Here is an 18,960-nt window from a genome sequence, read left to right as displayed (position 1 = left end):
TAGTCATCTTCCAGCACATTAGCCTGAGCTTGTTTACCTGGTGGTCACAGGGGTCTGAGAGAGAGAGAAGTGTGGAGTCTCAAGACCTGGGCTCAGAATTGACATCATCATTTCCTCTTTTTTTTTTTTTTCTCCCTATAGTAAGTCCTAAGACCAAACTGATTGTAGGGGAAGGAAAAGAGACCAGTATTGATGGGAGGAGCTACAAAGTTACATTGTAAGAGGTATAAGTATTGGGAAAAGTGAAGAATTGTAACTTTTGCATCCAACCTACCATAGCATCCAGGTTTGCTCCACTCAATGGAGAAAGCCCTCTTCATCTAGGCTTTTAGTCCTCACACTTATGTGTGCATCTGTAGCATGTGGAAGGTTTGTTAAAACATATTGCTGGGGCCCACACCTTCAAAATGTCTGGGATGCCAAGAATTTGCTTTTCTAACAGGTTTCCAGGTGGTTCTGATGTTACTGGCTGGCAGACCACAGTTGGAGAACCACTGTTCTGGGACATACACCCTCTGCACGTGCTGTGGATTTCACTTACCTCACTTTAACAGGAATTTTGATTTTTTAAATTATCCTCTTTTTTCCTGTATCTCCTGCTTTTTAGTTCCTTAGCTACATGTTACTTAGTTACTTTGCTACTCAGAACGAGGTCTGTGGACCAGCAATATCAGCATCACCAGTGTCAGCTTCTTAGAAATGCAGAATCTCAGACTTACTAGGTCAGAATCAGTACTTTAATAAGACCTGTGAGTGATTCTTGTGCATTCGTGTTTGAGAAGCACTGCCTGTGGATCATTCTCATCAGCAAGCGAGTATGTTCTGGATTTCCTCCTACAAGCCTTCCTGTCTTCCAACGTCCCATGCTAATAGATGGCACCCCCAATCATGCAGCTGCTCAGGCTAAAGAGGAATTTTCCTTGACTTGTTTCTCACATATCCCACATTCAGTTCATGGCCACACTTTTCCACTTCCACAGCTTTGCTCCTAATCCAGGATGCCATGATCTCTCACTTGGACTAGTGCTGGTGCCAGCTTCTTACCTGGTCAGTAGGCTTCCACCTGTCTCCCTGCAGCTTGTTTTCTTCCAGTCAACCACAGTGAGCCTTTAAAAACAGGTCTTGTTATAACCCCCAAATCCTGCAATGGTTCTGCATCATATTTAAAATCAAAACCCAAACTGGGGTGTCTGGGTGATTCAGTTGGCTGAGCATCCAACTCTTGGTTTCAGCTTAGGTTGTGATCTCGCAGTTTGTGGGATCAAGCCTCGCTGACAGCTTGGAGCTTGCTTGGGATTCTCTTTCTCCTCCTCTCTCAGCCCTTCCCCTGCTTGTGCTCTCTCTCCCCAAATAAATAAACTTAAAAAAATCAAAACCAAAGTCATTGTGGTCTGTCAGGCTGTATGTGAACTGCCTTGGCCACCTCTCTCCTCTCTTTCCCCAGCCCACTTTATTCTAGTGACTCTTCTCCCCTTCTTTTCTTTTGCAGACCTGGTTCACCCCTGTTTGTTTGTACTATGTGGTTTTTTTGTTTTTTTGTTTTTTCTCTTTGCACTTTGTTTTAGAATGCTCTTCACCCAAATGGCATGCTATCTCACTTAGGTCTTCCTTGAGTCACTCATCTAATATAAGCAGCCCTCATTACTGTTTATTCCCTTATCTTGCTTTATTTCTCCTTCCTGAACTTGTTGTTACCTAACATCTTTCTTTCACGGTAGAATACGATACGTTTTAAACCTGTCTTCTTCATTTTAGTCTTGGTGCTACCATTCTCCTAGTTGCTCAAGCCAATGCCTGGAATGTAGCCTTGATTTTTTTTCCCCTCTTCCTTTCCCACTTCCTTCACTCAATCCTATGTCTAAAGTATATCTGGAACTTTTCATTTCTTATACTCTGCATTGCCACTGTCCTCATCTTTGCTCTCATCCTCTCTTGAGTCAGCTCCCATCGATCTACCCATTCCACATAGGAGCCAGAGAGAAAGTCTTTTAAAAAATGTCATCAAATTATGTTACTCCTTGCTTAAAATCCTGCAATGTGTTCCCATTGTACTTTATTCTTTGCCTTACAAGGCCCTTTCACCAATTCAGTAACACTCCATGCCATTTATCCCTTGTTCAAGAAATTCCTGATACAAATCACTTTTTCTCTTTGACTCATTTGTGCTTTCTGTCCCTTTGTATGGAATTCCCCCCCTTCCTATTTTTTTGAATAATTCATTCCTTCTCATTCTTAAGGACTCAGCTGAAGTGTGACCTACCTAGAAAGACCTACCACTGCATTAAAACAGTTTTTTTCAATCTCCTTTATTTTCTATCTCATGACTCTATTTGCTTTCTTAATATTTCACATTTGCTTGAAAGACACCTTTAAGAAAATGAAATGGTAAGTCACAGACTAGGAGAAAATATTTGAAGTACATATATTTGACAATGGGCTTATATCTAGAATAAATAACTTATAAGTTCATAATACAAAGAAAACCCAATCAGGCAAAGGATGGAAAGAAATGCCTCACAAAGGAAGATATGTAAATGGCCAACAGGTACATGCAAATGTGCTCACATCATTAACTATTTGAGGAGTTAAAACTACAATAATACACTATTTCACATTGACCAAGATGGCAAATTGACCCATGTGTAGCCACTGGAGCTCTCTGACTCTACTGGTGGGAATGCAAAATAGTACATACAGTTTGGGAAACAGGTGGGAGATACGTGTTAGGTTAAACATGCAGGTAGGACCTACACAACCTGGGGGAAGCAGTTAACACTCATACACATTTTCCAAAACTCAGTGAATCATACATTTAAAATTTGTGCATTTATTGAATCTAAACTTTACTGCTATAAAAGAAAAATGAAAAAAAAAAAAAAAAGAGTTCCCAGGGATCCTCCTCCGTCCCTCTGGGCGAGCGAGCACTTGCAGGTTGGCTAACGTCAGGAAAATGCGGTCAGGGAGGCGGGGACCTGGGGCAGCCCAGCTTCCGCGAGCCGCCAAGCCCTGGCCCGTTCGCCGCTAGTTGTGGTTTCGGTTTCCATTTCCCTTCTGCAGTTTAGGTTCCCCGGCGGCTCCGCCTCTCCGCTGGGCCAGTACACCCTCTCAGAAAATCCCTCCTGGCCGGCCGCTGGGCTTTAAAGGGAGTGGGGCACCGGTGAGGTAGGACCTCGCGGGGAGCTGAGCCACCGGGATGACGGCGGAGGAGAGGAGGAATCTGCGCGCTTTCCAGGACTATGTCATCAAGATTCTGGACCCTACCTATATCCTGAGCTACATGTCGCCCTGGTTTAAGGACGGTGAGTGGTCCCCAGCGGCCCGAGTCCCTTGAAGCAAGGAAACAGTTTAGGACTTGTTTTTCCCGTGCTTTTTCCTTTCTTTTAATCAATACAAGTAGCCTGCTAGGAACCCGGGTGTTGAGGCAAGATCCCTAAAGCATTTTTTAAAATTATTTTATTTTTTAAATTTTATTTAAATCTAAGTTAACATAGTGCACTAATGATTTCAGGAGTAGAATTTTTTTTTATATTTTTTTATTTTTTATTTTTTTTTATGTTTATTTATTTATTTATTTTTTTAATATATGAAATTTACTGGCAAATTGGTTTCCATACAACACCCAGTGCTCATCCCAAAAGGTGCCCTCCTCAATACCCATCACCCACCCTACCCTCCCTCCCACCCCCCATCAACCCTCAGTTTGTTCTCAGTTTTTAACAGTCTCTTATGCTTTGGCTCTCTCCCACTCTAACCTCTTTTTTTTTTTTTTTTTTTCTTCCCCTCCCCCATGGGTTTCTGTTACCTTTCTCAGGATCCACATAAGAGTGAAACCATATGGGATCTGTCTTTCTCTGTATGGCTTATTTCACTTAGCATCACACTCTCCAGTTCCATCCACGTTGCTACAAAAGGCCATATTTCATTTTTTCTCATTGCCACGTAGTATTCCATTGTGTATATAAACCACAATTTCTTTATCCATTCATCAGTTGATGGACATTTAGGCTCTTTCCATAATTTGGCTATTGTTGAGAGTGCTGCTATAAACATTGGGGTACAGGTGCCCCTATGCATCAGTACTCCTGTATCCCTTGGATAAATTCCTAGCAGTGCTATTGCTGGGTCATAGGGTAGGTCTATTTTTAATTTTCTGAGGAACCTCCACACTGCTTTCCAGAGCGGCTGCACCAATTTGCATTCCCACCAACAGTGCAAGAGGGTTCCCGTTTCTCCACATCCTCTCCAGCATCTATAGTCTCCTGATTTGTTCATTTTGGCCACTCTGACTGGCGTGAGGTGATACCGGAGTGTGGTTTTGATTTGTATTTCCCTGATAAGGAGCGACGTTGAACATCTTTTCATGTGCCTGTTGGCCATCCGGATGTCTTCTTTAGAGAAGTGTCTATTCATGTTTTCTGCCCATTTCTCCACTGGGTTATTTGTTTTTCGGGGGTGGAGTTTGGTGAGCTCTTTATAGATTTTGGATATTAGCCCTTTGTCCGATATGTCATTTGCAAATATCTTTTCCCATTCCGTTGGTTGCCTTTTCGTTTTGTTGGTTGTTTCCTTTGCTGTGCAGAAGCTTTTTATCTTCATAAGGTCCCAGTAATTCACTTTTGCTTTTAATTCCCTTGCCTTTGGGGATGTGTCGAGTAAGAGATTGCTACGGCTGAGGTCAGAGAGGTCTTTTCCTGCTTTCTCCTCTAAGGTTTTGATGGTTTCCTGTCTCACATTCAGGTCCTTTATCCATTTTGAGTTTATTTTTGTGAATGGTGTGAGAAAGTGGTCTAGTTTCAACCTTCTGCATGTTGCTGTCCAGTTCTCCCAGCACCATTTGTTAAAGAGACTGTCTTTTTTCCATTGGATGTTCTTTCCTGCTTTGTCAAAGATGAGTTGGCCATACGTTTGTGGGTCTAGTTCTGGGGTTTCTATTCTATTCCATTGGTCTATGTGTCTGTTTTTGTGCCAATACCATGCTGTCTTGATGATGACAGCTTTGTAGTAGAGGCTAAAGTCTGGGATTGTGATGCCTCCTGCTTTGGTCGTCTTCTTCAAAATTACTTTGGCTATTCGGGGCCTTTTGTGGTTCCATATGAATTTTAGGATTGCTTGTTCTAGTTTCGAGAAGAATGCTGGTGCAGTTTTGATTGGGATTGCATTGAATGTGTAGATAGCTTTGGGTAGTATTGACATTTTGACAATATTTATTCTTCCAATCCATGAGCAGGGAATGTCTTTCCATTTCTTTATATCTTCTTCAATTACCTTCATAAGCTTTCTATAGTTTTCAGCGTACAGATCTTTTACATCTTTGGTTAGATTTATTCCTAGGTATTTTATGCTTCTTGGTGCAATTGTGAATGGGATCAGTTTCTTTATTTGTCTCTGTTGCTTCATTGTTAGTGTATAAGAATGCAACTGATTTCTGTACATTGATTTTGTATCCTGCGACTTTGCTGAATTCATGTATCAGTTCTAGCAGACTTTTGGTGGAGTCTATCGGATTTTCCATGTATAATATCATGTCATCTGCAAAAAGCGAAAGCTTGACCTCATCTTTGCCAATTTTGATGCCTTTGATTTCCTTTTGTTGTCTGATTGCTGAAGCTAGAACTTCCAGCACTATGTTAAACAACAGCGGTGAGAGTGGGCATCCCTGTCGTGTTCCTGATCTCAGGGAAAAAGCTCTCAGTTTTTCCCCGTTGAGGATGATGTTAGCTGTGGGCTTTTCATAAATGGCTTTTATGATCTTTAAGTATGTTCCTTCTATCCCAACTTTCTCAAGGGTTTTTATTAAGAAAGGGTGCTGGATTTTGTCAAAGGCCTTTTCTGCATCGATTGACAGGATCATATGGTTCTTCTCTTTTTTTTTTTGTTAACGTGATGTATCATGTTGATTGATTTGCGAATGTTGAACCAGCCCTGCATCCCAGGAATGAATCCCACTTGATCATGGTGAATAATTCTTTTTATATGCTGTTGAATTCGATTTGCTAGTATCTTATTGAGAATTTTTGCATCCATATTCATCAGGGATATTGGCCTGTAGTTCTCTTTTTTTACTGGGTCTCTGTCTGGTTTAGGAATCAAAGTAATACTGGCTTCATAGAATGAGTCTGGAAGTTTTCCTTCCCTTTCTATTTCTTGGAATAGCTTGAGAAGGATAGGTATTATCTCTGCTTTAAACGTCTGGTAGAACTCCCCTGGGAGGCCATCTGGTCCTGGACTGTTATTTGTTGGGAGATTTTTGATAACCGATTCAATTTCTTCGCTGGTTATGGGTCTGTTCAAGCTTTCTATTTCCTCCTGATTGAGTTTTGGAAGAGTGTGGGTGTTTAGGAATTTGTCCATTTCTTCCAGGTTGTCCAATTTGTTGGCATATAATTTTTCATAGTATTCCCTGATAATTGTTTGTATCTCTGAGGGATTGGTTGTAATAATTCCATTTTCATTCATGATTTTATCTATTTGGGTCATCTCCCTTTTCTTTTTGAGAAGCCTGGCTAGAGGTTTGTCAATTTTGTTAATTTTTTCAAAAAACCAACTCTTGGTTTCGTTGATCTGCTCTACAGTTTTTTTAGATTCTATATTGTTTATTTCTGCTCTGATCTTTATTATTTCTCTTCTTCTGCTGGGTTTAGGCTGCCTTTGCTGTTCTGCTTCTATTTCCTTTAGGTGTGCTGTTAGATTTTGTATTTGGGATTTTTCTTGTTTCTTGAGATAGGCCTGGATTGCAATGTATTTTCAGGAGTAGAATTTGATGATTCACTTACATATAACACCCAGTGCTCATCCCAACAAGTGCCCTCATTAATGCCCATCACTGATTTAGCCCATCCTCCCACCCAACACCCCTCCAGCAACCCTCAGTTTGGTCTCTGTATTTAAGAGTCTCTTACGGTTTGCCTTCTTCTCTGTTTTTATCTTATTTTTCCTTCCCTTGTCCTAGGTTCATCTGTTTTGCTTCTTAAATTGCCATCACATTTTAGACTAGAAATTGCTAGGAGGAGCCTTTGGAAGTTCAGGTGGGGAACTGAGTCCCAGAGAAGTGCTATGACTTGTGTAGGGGTGCATGTCTAGTCAGGTTCAAAGCTGGATAAACCAATCATTGTCCACTTCATGTATTTCCTTTAATGGCTATGTCTAATGTGTCTTCAGCTTTGTACCAACATCGAGATTAAAGAATAAGATTTAGGTCCTTCTTTAAAATACTGTACAGCTCAAGATTTTGGGGGTGGGAGACTGGTGAGGACAGATGTACACTAATGATTACAAAATGCTATGAGAGCTCCAAGGTAATTGACCCTTACTCTTGCTGTGTCTTATTTGCAATGACTGGAAGCTTGAGAGGAGCAAGACTCTCTGGACTGAATGGCTGCAGGCTTCAATTCAGGTGTTTCTGTCTAGCTTTTGAGACACATGATGACGGATGAATGCCATATTGTAAATTTGAATCCCAAGTGCCCTGTGCTGGAGATGAGCAGAGGCTTTAAGAAAAGAGGAAAAGGGAGGTGGTGCCTAGAAGGAGTTGAGATGAGAGAAGGGATCTGGCAACTCCTTTTCAGGCTCCAACTGCTGAAATATCTTTCCTGATGTGAGGCAGTTTTGGGAGATTACCTGAAAGCAGACAGGTAATTTGAAGGCTAATTTCTCTGTAAAACCAAGGGTTGTGGAGTAAGGAGTGAAAGAATACCATTAACAAAAGTGGGCTTCTGCTTTCTAGTTGTGCTCAGGGAGAAGTAACAAAGTAACATTCTAATGAGCCACAGAGTTGCTTGGGCCTCTGAAGAATATAAGCCCCTGCAAGAATCTCTTCTAGAAATCTTGGAATGAATGGAACACTAACAAACTATTGTGAATCCCATTCTTTCTTGCACTCATGTGTCCATTCAATGAACAACTCATATGTTAGGCAATATGCTAGCATTGGAGAGAATTTACACACTTACTACACGTATTATCTAATAGGAAGCATCATGCTAGGAACTGAAAAATCAGTGGTGAGTGTGATAGAAATGATCCTGACCTAACAGAAATAAGAGTGTGTATGCGAAGGCAGGTTGCTAACTAAGTACACCATAAATGATGAAATGTGGTAAGTACTCTGATGGAAAACCATAGTGTGCTTTGGGAGCACATAGACAGCATAGTTTTTAATATATATAGTGGTTTTAATTTATAGTTATAGTGTAATCACAAAGTACGAAACAGGAAATAGAAAAAGCTAGCTGCAGAACGCTATATTATTGTCTTATTTTTGAATGTTAAAGAAACAATAGAAGTTTCGTTTCCAGCTTCTTACCAAGGGCAACTGATACCATTTGGTTGGTTTATATTTTTCCTGTTCATTTCTTTATACTTTATAATGTGCACATGTATCCATAAACTTTTTTTCTTTCTTCTCATCTTTTTCAGTTTTCCGTTAGATTGATAAAGTTTCTCTATCCCCTATTTTTTTTTCTTGGATGCTTTGGAATCTCTGAATTCTATTGGTTAACCTTAATTGTGACAAGTATACTCGATCAGGATTCAGTTAGGGAGCTGAGACATGAGTGTTGTAGCTGAATATAAACTTTCTGCCTCATTTTTCCCACCTAGAAGTGGGAGCTTATCCACACTCTCCTTACGCCCAAAAATTCATTCCCCATGCACACATAAATACACCAATATGTTTAAATTACACCAGCAATATCCAATAACTCTTTTACCATAATCTTTGTCTCCACATGTTGGATATTGTACACTAGTTGAATCTTGGGAAAGGAGAATTGAAGCCATGTTTCTTCTGGAGAGCTTACATGGTCACTAGGGTGCTGCGGGGCTTTACTTATTTACTGGTTGTCCAGGATGTTTCAAGGCAGACTAGGTTGTGGGCTACAAGTTTTTTTGCAATATCCCTTTGGAGTAGAAGGCTAACCCTTATCTTGGAGGGGCCCTCCGTGAGCAGTATTCTCAGTATTTACCCATTCCTTCAGTAACATTTTCTGGACCATACATGAGCCAGACGCTTTGTTGATGATTAGAATACAAAGATGAAGACAAAAATGGATACAACATGTCCATGATCACTGTCAATGGGAAAAGATAGACACTCAGACAGTTACTGTGTACTATGCAGTGCCAGTGCTCTAGTCAGAGGCATGTAAAGAGACCAAGAAAGCACAGAAAAGAGATCAAGAAATTCTACCTTGAGAAGCTGGCTATGGCATCACAGAGTGGCCAGGATGGCAAAGGTAGTAGGAAAGTACCAAAAATAGAATTTTCCCTGCATTGAACTCCCAGTGCTTTTGAGGAAGCAGGAGATATCAGGACTAGGTAGCAGCAGGATGGACCTGACCTTGTGCAGAGTGAAGCTAACCTGCCCAGGATGCAGCAAGACAGTTTCCCTGGGAAGGTTTCAGCTGTGACTGGGACTTATCTGGACCTTCATGCGGGAGAGGCCAGTTGTGGCTGGTGGAATGTCTAAGGAAAGAATGAAGGGCAAGGAGGCCTGGGAGTAAGAACCCACCTCTAAGGATAGAGTCTAAGAACAGGATTAACTATCCCAAAGGATAGGGTACAGTTGTGTGCCCAGGGAAGTTGGGGTAGGCAACAAGATTGTGTTGTCCCTAAAAAAGATACGTTGAAGTCTTAACCTCCACTACCTCAGAATGTGAACTTACTTGGAAATAGGATCTTTATAGAGGTAATCAGTTAAGGTTGAGGACGTGCTGGTGTAGGGTGGGATCCTAATCAATGTGGTTGGTGTCTTCATAAGAAGATAGCCATGTGAAAATACTGAGAGACAAAGAGAATGTCATGTGAAGATAGAGGCAGAGATTGGAGTGATGTGGCCACAAGACAGACAAACAGAGGGGAGAATAACATGAAGAAAGAGGCAAAGATTTGATGTGGCCACAAACCACGGAATGCTAGGAGCTGGAAGGGAAGTGGGATGTATTGTCCCTTAGAGCCTTCAGAGGAAGTGTGCTCCTGCCAGCATCTTGATTTCAGACTTTTGGTCTCTAGAACTGTAAGAGAATAAGTTTCTATTGTTTGAAGGCCACCAGTTAATGCTAATTTGTTATTGCAGCCACAGAAAACTAGTATGGATAGATAAACTAAAAAACAGAAGTGTTGGCAAGGATGTGTTAAAAAATTGGAATCCTCATAAATTTCTGGTGGGAATGTAAAACGTATAGCTCCTTTGGAGAGCAGTTTGATAATTCCTTACACTGTTAAATGGAGTTACCATATGACCCAGCAATTTCACACATAGGTATAAACTCAAGAGAAATGAATACATATGTGTATGTAAACACTTGTACATGACTGTTCATTGCACTGTTACTCAGAATAGCCAAAACGTGGAAACAACCTAAATGCTCATTAACTGATGAATGGATGGACAACAGGTGGTATATCCATACAATAGTATATTATTCGGCAATAAAAAGGAATGAATGATACAAGCTACAGCATGAATGAATCTTGAAAACGTTATGCTTAAGTGGAAGAACCCACTTACAAAGACCACATATTGTATGATTTCATTCATATGAAATCTCCAAAGTAGGCAAATCTGTGGAGACCCAAGTAGATTAGTGGTTACCAAGGGGTTAAGGGGAAGGGAGATGGGAGTGGCTGGTACAAGATTTCTTTTTACTAGTCAGAGTGTACTAAAATTAGATAGAGATGGCTCCACAACTCTAAAAACCATTGAATTTTGCACATTGAAAGTGTTAACTTTACCGTTCCAAGACAGAGACCTTGGCAGAGAAGGAGGCTATCCCTTCCTTTCTTCATTCATTCAGTGTCTATTATGTGCTGGGTCCTCTTTTAATCTCTGAGGATACAGTGGTTAACCAGTCAGGCAACTGGTTTACTTCTTGGAATTTACATTCCACTGACAATAGGGGGAAAAAAAGGGACACTATCAAGTGTCAGGTCATTTGAAGGCAACCATTTGGTCACCACCCCAGACATGGAGTTAGTGTGTCAAGTTAGCAAGACCACCAGCAGTTGGGTGGATAGTTTTCTACCTGGTCTCATTGTGTTTCTATTTAGCTTCTCTTGTGTGCCATATTTCATGCCATTCAAGCAAAAGCCTAGAAAGAGGACCATGAAAACATCACTCCATTTCTAACTCTTTCTGAGTCCAGTGTAATTAAAGATGCCATGGAGTGGTCCTATCCTCACACGCTTTTAGTCCTACAGTTAATTCAGACTTTTGAACAAGAGATTATCAAAATGTTGGAAGAAGACTTTGTTCTTCCATCTAATCCAGTGCTATAATGACTTCTTTGTTGTGGGGATGCTTTCTCAGAGATTGTTAGGAAACTCCCTTTTTAAGGGATTGCTTTAGAGCATGTTCCCAGACTTCCATACCAAACTAGAAGAAGTTTCTGGAGAGGATGGGTAGGTGGGCTTAGTTGGTGAAGAATGGCCATACTCTGCCTGAACAGAGGGTTTGCTGCCTTCTTGCCTTCCATTGCTGTGATTTGTTAAAATCACCATCCCCATTTGATTAGGTCTGACAACCCTTTGCAGGTTTTTCTTCCAGTGATTAGTGATTCTGCAGTTTGATGAGTCACTCTCGCTTCTGTTTATAGATGAGGTGCAGTATATTCGGGCTGAGAAAAACAATAAGGGCACGATGGAGGCTGCCTCACTTTTTCTTAAGTTCCTATTGGAGCTCCAGGAAGAAGGCTGGTTCCGTGGCTTTTTGGATGCCCTTGCTCATGCAGGTTAGTTCATTATTCTTACAAATCAGAGTATGTTACTTGACTGTTTCAAAATGCTGTAAAAGTGAAATACTATTAATTTTGAGCTATCCCCATGTACTTCCTGTTTCTTAATCTGAGGCAATGTAAGGGATTGTTTTCAGCCAGATAATATAATTGCCTACCTGAAATATCCACAGGGAGCTACAGAGTGATTATTGGGAGAGTTTATTATTGGGCAAGTATATTAGGTATAAGATGAAAATACAAAAATTAGTTGCATTTTTGCACCATACACAAAAATAAACCCAAATTGGATTAAAAACTTAAATGCAAGACCCAAAAGCAGAAAATTCCTAGAAGAAAACATAGGAAGTAATTTCTTTGACATCAGCCACAGAAACATTTTTCTAGATTTGTCTCCTTTGGCAAGGGAAATAAAAGCAAAATTAAACTATTAGGACTACTACAAATAAAAAGCTTTTTTTACACAGCAAAGGAAACCATCAACAAAACAAGAAAACAACCTACTGAATGGGAGAAGTTACTTGCAAATGACATATCCAATAAGAGGTTAATATCCAAAATATATGAAGAACTTCTATAACTCAACACCAAAACCCCCAAACAATTCAGTTAAAAAGTGGGCAGCAGATGTGAGTAGACATTTTTCCAAAGATAGCCAGATGGCCAACAGACACATGGAAAGATGCTTAACATCACTCATTATCAGAGAAATGCAAATCAGACCACAATGAGATAGTCCCTCACATCTGTCAGATTGGCCAAAATAAAAAACACAAGAAATAATAATTATTGGTGAAGATATGGAGAAAAAAGAACCCTTGTGCACTGTTAGTGGGAATGCAAACTGGTTCAGCCACTGTGGAAAACAGTATGGAGGTATCCCAAACATTAAAAATAGAATTACTATATGATCCTATGATTCCACTACTAAGTATTTACCCAAAGAAAACAAAAACACTAATTCAAAGGGATATATGCACCACTATGTTAATTGCAGCATTATTTACAATAGCCAAGATATGGAAGCAAGTGTCCATTCATAGATGAATGGGTAAAGATGTAGTATATATGCTATGGAATATTACTCAGCCATAAAAAAAGAATGAAATCTTGCCATTTGCAACATGTATGGATCTATAGGGTGTAATGCTAAGTGGAGTAAGTCAGGCAGAGAAAGACAAATAGCATATGATTTCACTCATAGGGGGAATTTAAGAAAGAAAACAAAGAAAAAGATAAAAAATAGACTCCTAGATATAGAGAACAAACTGGTTGTTGCTAGAGGGGAAGTGGTTATGGGGAGGTGGGTGAAACAGATAAAGGGGATCGAGAGTACACTTACTGTGATAAGCACTGAGTGAGTAATGTATAGAATTGTTGAATCACTATGTTGTGCACCTGAAACTAATTTAACATTATGATAATTTTACTGAAATAAAAATAAAGCATAAAAATTGGTTGCATTTCTACGCACCAGAAGCAAATAGAAAATGTAGTCCAAAATGGATACCACTTACAATAGTCACAAAAGTTGTAATGTATTTAGGAAAAAAACCTAGCAAAAGTTGTGTAAGGTCTGAATGGAGAAAATGATAAAGTGTTATTGAAAGATATTAAAGAAGTCCTATTAAAGTGGAGATATATACCCATGCACATTGAGAGGAAGACTTGATACCATAAAAATATCAGCTCTCTCAACATTGATATTTATATTCAGTACAATTGTTATTCCTTCTCAGCCTTTTGACTAAAATCAAGTGTTATATTCAATACAACTTTAGTAAAAATACTACATGGTTTTTCATGCACTTGACAAATTTCTAAATAATTCTAAAATGTAAATGGAAGAATTATGATCTAAGAATAGGACATTCCTGAAGAAGACTTAAATAGGCTGGGGTTTCCTCTTCTAGATAACAAGATTTATTTTAGAGCCATAGGCATTGAGACAGCTTAACGTTGATCCTGGCATTGACCAACTGACCAATGAAATAGAATAGAGAGCCTTCAATTAAATTCCTATATTTATGAAAACCTGATATATTTGAGACCACTTGAAAGGGAGGACCATTAGGAATGGAGGGACTTTTAATAAATTGCAGTGTGCCATTATAGACAGAATGATGTTAAAAACCAAATAAACCCTAACTTACATACCCATGTAAAACAAATTTGTATTCCTTAGCTCATTCCATTCGCACATACACACAAAATGAATTCACCAGAATTAAAGACTTAATTCCAAAAGGCAAAAATTTAACAATTGTAGAAAAGAATATAGAATAATAATTTATGACCTTGGGGTATAGCAGGATTTATGAAACGATACATTAAAGCATTATCCATAAAAGACAAATTGACAAATCTGATTACATTAAATTAAAAACATCTCTTTATCACAACACTAAAGAAAGTGAAAAAACAAATCACAAACTGGAGAGGATTAATAGATGAGATTAATAGATTCTAGATTAATATCTAGAATGTGTTAAAAAGGCTTTAAAATTGTAAAAAGAAAGAAAACATCCACAGGGCAAAAGTGTGAACCAACATTACAAAGAATAGGAAATAGAAAAGGTTAATAAACATAAAAGATTCTCAGGGCGCCTGGGTGGCTCAGTCGGTTGAGCGTCCGACTTCGGTTCAGGTCACAATCTCGCGCTCCGCGAGTTCGAGCCCCGCGTCGGGCTCTGGGCTGATGGCTCAGAGCCTGGAGCCTACTTCCGATTCTGTGTTTCCCTCTCTCTCTGCCCCTCCCCCGTTCATGCTGTGTCTCTCTCTGTCTCAAAAATAAATAAACGTTAAAAAAAAAAATTAAAAAAAAAAAAAAAGAAAAGATTCTCAGCCCAATAGCAATTAGGGAATTGTGAATTAGGATAGCATTTTATTAACTACTAGATAGCAAAATTTAGGAAGTCCAACAAAGTTAAGACTTGGAGAGGATATTTAATCATGGGAAATCTTAAATGTCCCTATACAGAGTATAAATTAATACAAATATTTTGAAAAACAATTTGGCATCATCTTGTATGGGTCAACTCTCTTGTATCCCTCTATCCAAGAGTTTCACTCTTAAGTATGTGCCCTAGAAAAACTCACACATAGATTCCAGAATACACATATAAGAATGGTGGTAGAACACTTGTAATAACAAAACCAACCAACCAACCAACCAAAACTGGAAGCAACCCCAATGTCTTTCAGGAAGAAAATAGATAAATAAATTCTACAATATTGACACTTGGCCCATTATACCTCAGTGAAAATGTATGAACACAGCTACACATGACAACACAGGTGAAGCTTAGAAATGTAATATTAAACTTTTTAAAAAGCAGTGAAAATTACATTTAGTAGGATATAATTATGAAGTTCCAAACAAGCCAAACTAAACATACATTAAGGAGTTAAACGTATGCTAGGCAACTATTCAAAAAAAATGAAGGGAGTGTTACATCAAATACAGGATGGTAGTCTCTTTGCAGGGAGGGGAAGGGAGGGGTAAAAAGAAGTACACCCCCACAAAAGTCTTAGGAAACTCTAGTTGTTAAATTGGATAGTGGGTTCCCAAGTGTTCATTTTGTTGCAAGGTTCTTCCAAATAAAGAGAATGTGGGCTTTAGAGTGTGAGGCCTGGTGATTCTGTTTGAGAACCTTAGATTGAAGCATTCCTAGGTTACTACAGTTGGAGATGTTTTTCCTCCCTCAAATTTCCCTTTATACTTAATATTTTCTTTTCTTGGAGTAATGTAGAAGGTTAAGTTCTTTAGGGGCAGGAATTAAGACTTATGTTTCTTTTTGCCCACTTTGCTACTTTGCACTGGGAAGATAATGATTGTATGATGTTTTGACTCCTTAGAAGATACAGAGGTTGTAGGTGAGATCCGCGGCACACTGTGGAAGGGAGATTTTATACTAAGACCAAATGTGAGACTTCACATTATCCTTAGCACTTTCTCCTAAGAGATAATAAATGTTGGAGGACCTAAAATGTTGGGTGCCTAAAATGAATATTGAGTTTTCTTTTTGAATGATCATTAATTATTCAGGTGGTTCACAGATACCTTTTGGGTTCTCTCATTGTACATTCAAACATGATTGTATGATGTTAATCTTCAAATATCTTTTAGTTGGTTTCATAAAAGCCCCTATTTTCTTCTTTTCAGGTTATTCTGGACTTTATGAAGCCATTGAAAGTTGGGATTTCCAAACCATTGAAAGGTTGGAGGAGTATAGGTCACTGTTAAAGCGTTTACAACCAGAATTTAAAACTACAGTTAATCCAAAAGATATCCTTCCTGAAGTATCTAAATGTTTAATTAGTCAGGAATGTGAAGAAATTATGCAGGTAATTTAATTACTATATTTAATATAATTAATTAATTCGAATTAATTTAATATTAAATACTGAATTTTGGGGAAGTAATTTGAACATGGGAAATGTATTCTGTTTTCTCCACTGATTTAGACCCAAGAAAGATCACTGAAATCCACAAAAGTCCTCAATTCTAAGGCATAATTACCTAGAATAGTATTTTTAGTGGTGAACTGAATAATTTTTTTTTTTTATTTTTTTAATTTAAAAAAAAAAAATTTTTTTTTAACGTTTTATTTATTTTTGAGACAGAGAGAGACACAGCATGAACGGGGGAGGGGCAGAGAGAGAGGGAGACACAGAATGGGAAGCAGGCTCCAGGCTCTGAGCCATCAGCCCAGAGCCCGACGCGGGGCTCGAACTCACGGACCGTGAGATCGTGACCTGAGCCGAAGTCGGATGCCCAACCGACTGAGCCACCCAGGCGCCCCGTGAACTGAATAATTTTTAATGTCACAGGTTTTTCAGGTTTGTCCTATTCAGTTAAAATTATTATTTTTGCGAATAATATTTTATGCAACTTTAAATTTGAACAGTTTAGCAAATAAAAAGAAAACCTATAGAGTCTAGTGGTTAAGTGTTCAGGCTTTGGACACAAATTTTGTTAGAATCCTAGTTCAACCATCTACTTGTGGTGTGATCTTAGGCAAGTTGCTTATTTTCTCTAAACCTCTTTTTTTACGTATAAAATGGAAATAATGATAGTATCTTATTAGCATGATACTTTTATAAGGATTAAATGAGATTATATATATATATTTTATATTTTGTAAAATATTTTTTATTATATATATATTATATATTGTATATATATTTATATTATATATTATGTATTTATATATATTTGTATTGTATATACATTTATATTATAATTATATATATTTATATATATTTATATATATTATATATATACATATTATATATATATATGCTTATATATGCCTAGCACATAATCATAGATGCTCAATACATTTTAGTAACAATTAATAATAAAAATCATATAGGTCCCATTACCCTGAAAAAACCATTTGTTAATATTCTGTTATATTCTTCCAAATATCTCTTTATGCTAGTGTACCCTTATTTTGAATGGTTGTCAAATGGATTGTTTCCTAACATTGCTGCTGCTGATAGATACAATGTCTCCAAGGAGGTGAGAACACCTGGCTTGACCTAGTGATGCCACGTGTAAAGACAAGGACAAAGGAAAGGGTGTCTTAAAAGGCACTATGTTGGATGGGGCAAAAATGGTCATGAATCAGACCTACTGAACCATATTATACAATGGTTTTTAAATTAGTGCTTGAATTGATGTTTCTTCAGATTTCCTTTCCATAAAAGGAAAACTTTTGAAATGATTGATTAACTTCAGTTGTCTTGCTTAGGTTTGTTCCAACAAGGGGCTGATGGCAGGTGCAGAGAAAATGGTTGAATGCTTTCTCAGATCGGACAAGGAAAACTGGCCCAAAACTTTGAAACTTGCTTTGGACAAAGAAGAGAGCAAGTTCAGTGAACTGTGGACTGTGGACAAAGGTAGGATATTCCAGGGAAGAGCTCTGAAGGGTAGGAGGATCTGAAAACATGCTCCATCTTTCTCGTGGTTCTACTTAGGGCCTCTTTCATTCCTACATTTCTCACTCACTGTCAGAGGCATTTTGCCCTTCAGAGACCCATGGCTACATCTCAAGAGAGAGAGAGAGAGAGAGAGAGAGAGAGAGAGAGCGAGAGAGAGAGAGAGCGAGCAGCAGTGAGTTGAGTTCTGGGAGGTAAGTGGCTACTTCCCTGCAGAAGTAATTTGGTTGTGTCTAACCCCTAAAATGGACCAGGGCAAACTGCTCTCATCCAGAATTAGCCCATCTGGTCCAAAGGATTTGGGGAAGGCAGAGTCTGAACTCACTCTCTGGGTTTAAATTATCAGAGAAATAGCTTTAAAATTATAAGAATGAAAGGTTTGAACGCCAAGACTTGCCCCCTTTTCAGAGTAAGAATCATAATACACATAGCCTGGTTGTCTTGCCTGGGAGCCATCAGGAACTAAGCCAGAACAGGACTGAAGAAAAGAGTGTGTTGTGATGAAATATCTGTGTTGTGATGAAACCATCATTTGGTTTCCTGAAGCTAACATCTTCTCAGAGCATTGTTTCAAAGTCTGAGTTTTCTAAACCATCTGAGTGTCTGGTCTTCGCTTTTCCTAGGTTTCTTTAAATCACAAGTTGTTCTGGAAAATGTCTATATAAATACACATCTGATTTCTTGGGTTAGGTCAAGAATGGAAGACATAAATACTTGCTAAATGTTGCTTCTCTAGTGTGCATGAGAATCTTCCGGGGATTTTGTTAAAGTGCACATTCTGGTTTAGTAGGGACTCGAGAGCCTGCATTCCCAACAAGCTCTGGAAGTTGCTGGCCCATGTTCTACACTTTGAATAATAAAGTCCTAAATGACTTTGGAGTTCAGACTCCAAATTGAGACATCAAACTCTAAAAGATTCTTTTAATTGTTTTAGAAGGTGAAGCAAGTGGTTGTGCAAAATCTTAACAGAAGTTGAAAATTTTACTATTATGACCTCTTTGTAGGACTTGTGCTGTCAAGACAATAATCAGATCAGATGAAGATTCTGAGGTGTTTTTTGGTCTCATACAGGTGCAAAGAATATTGACGTGAAAGTTCTTGAGGATGATGAAATGGAAACTTCTGACATACAGATTTTCTACAAGGAAGAATCTGAATGCCAGAATCTTAGTCAGAATTCATGTCCATCTTCAGGTACCCAGCATTGTTCTTTTCCATAATGGTGTTCTTTAGGTATTTTGTGTAGGGACATGTCTTCCAGTGCCAAAAGCCATAGTCTTTTTTT

At 38.6% G+C, this 18,960-nt stretch overlaps 1 protein-coding gene across 3 annotated transcripts in view; it reads left to right on the top strand.

Moving 5' to 3' along the window:
- Positions 1-18,960, top strand: part of DDX58 (DExD/H-box helicase 58) — a 46,961-nt gene that overhangs the window by 3,793 nt on the left and 24,208 nt on the right. The window contains exons 2-6 of one of the 3 annotated variants that reach the window (XM_007076591.3): positions 3,058-3,299; positions 11,592-11,726; positions 15,895-16,076; positions 17,489-17,636; positions 18,747-18,869. In XM_007076591.3, the coding sequence (XP_007076653.2) occupies positions 3,194-3,299; positions 11,592-11,726; positions 15,895-16,076; positions 17,489-17,636; positions 18,747-18,869 (694 nt within the window). In that variant the 5' untranslated portion in view covers positions 3,058-3,193. The remainder of the gene's footprint in view (positions 1-3,057; positions 3,300-11,591; positions 11,727-15,894; positions 16,077-17,488; positions 17,637-18,746; positions 18,870-18,960) is intronic. The other 2 variants (XM_007076592.3, XM_042965144.1) reach the window with 2 other exon arrangements.

This window comes from Panthera tigris, chromosome D4 (genome assembly GCF_018350195.1).
Source record: "Panthera tigris isolate Pti1 chromosome D4, P.tigris_Pti1_mat1.1, whole genome shotgun sequence".
In the NCBI taxonomy this organism is placed as follows: Eukaryota; Metazoa; Chordata; class Mammalia; order Carnivora; family Felidae; genus Panthera; species Panthera tigris.
The sequence above is the reverse complement of the archived record's forward strand: the minus strand, read 5'-3'. Positions and strand labels throughout refer to the sequence as shown.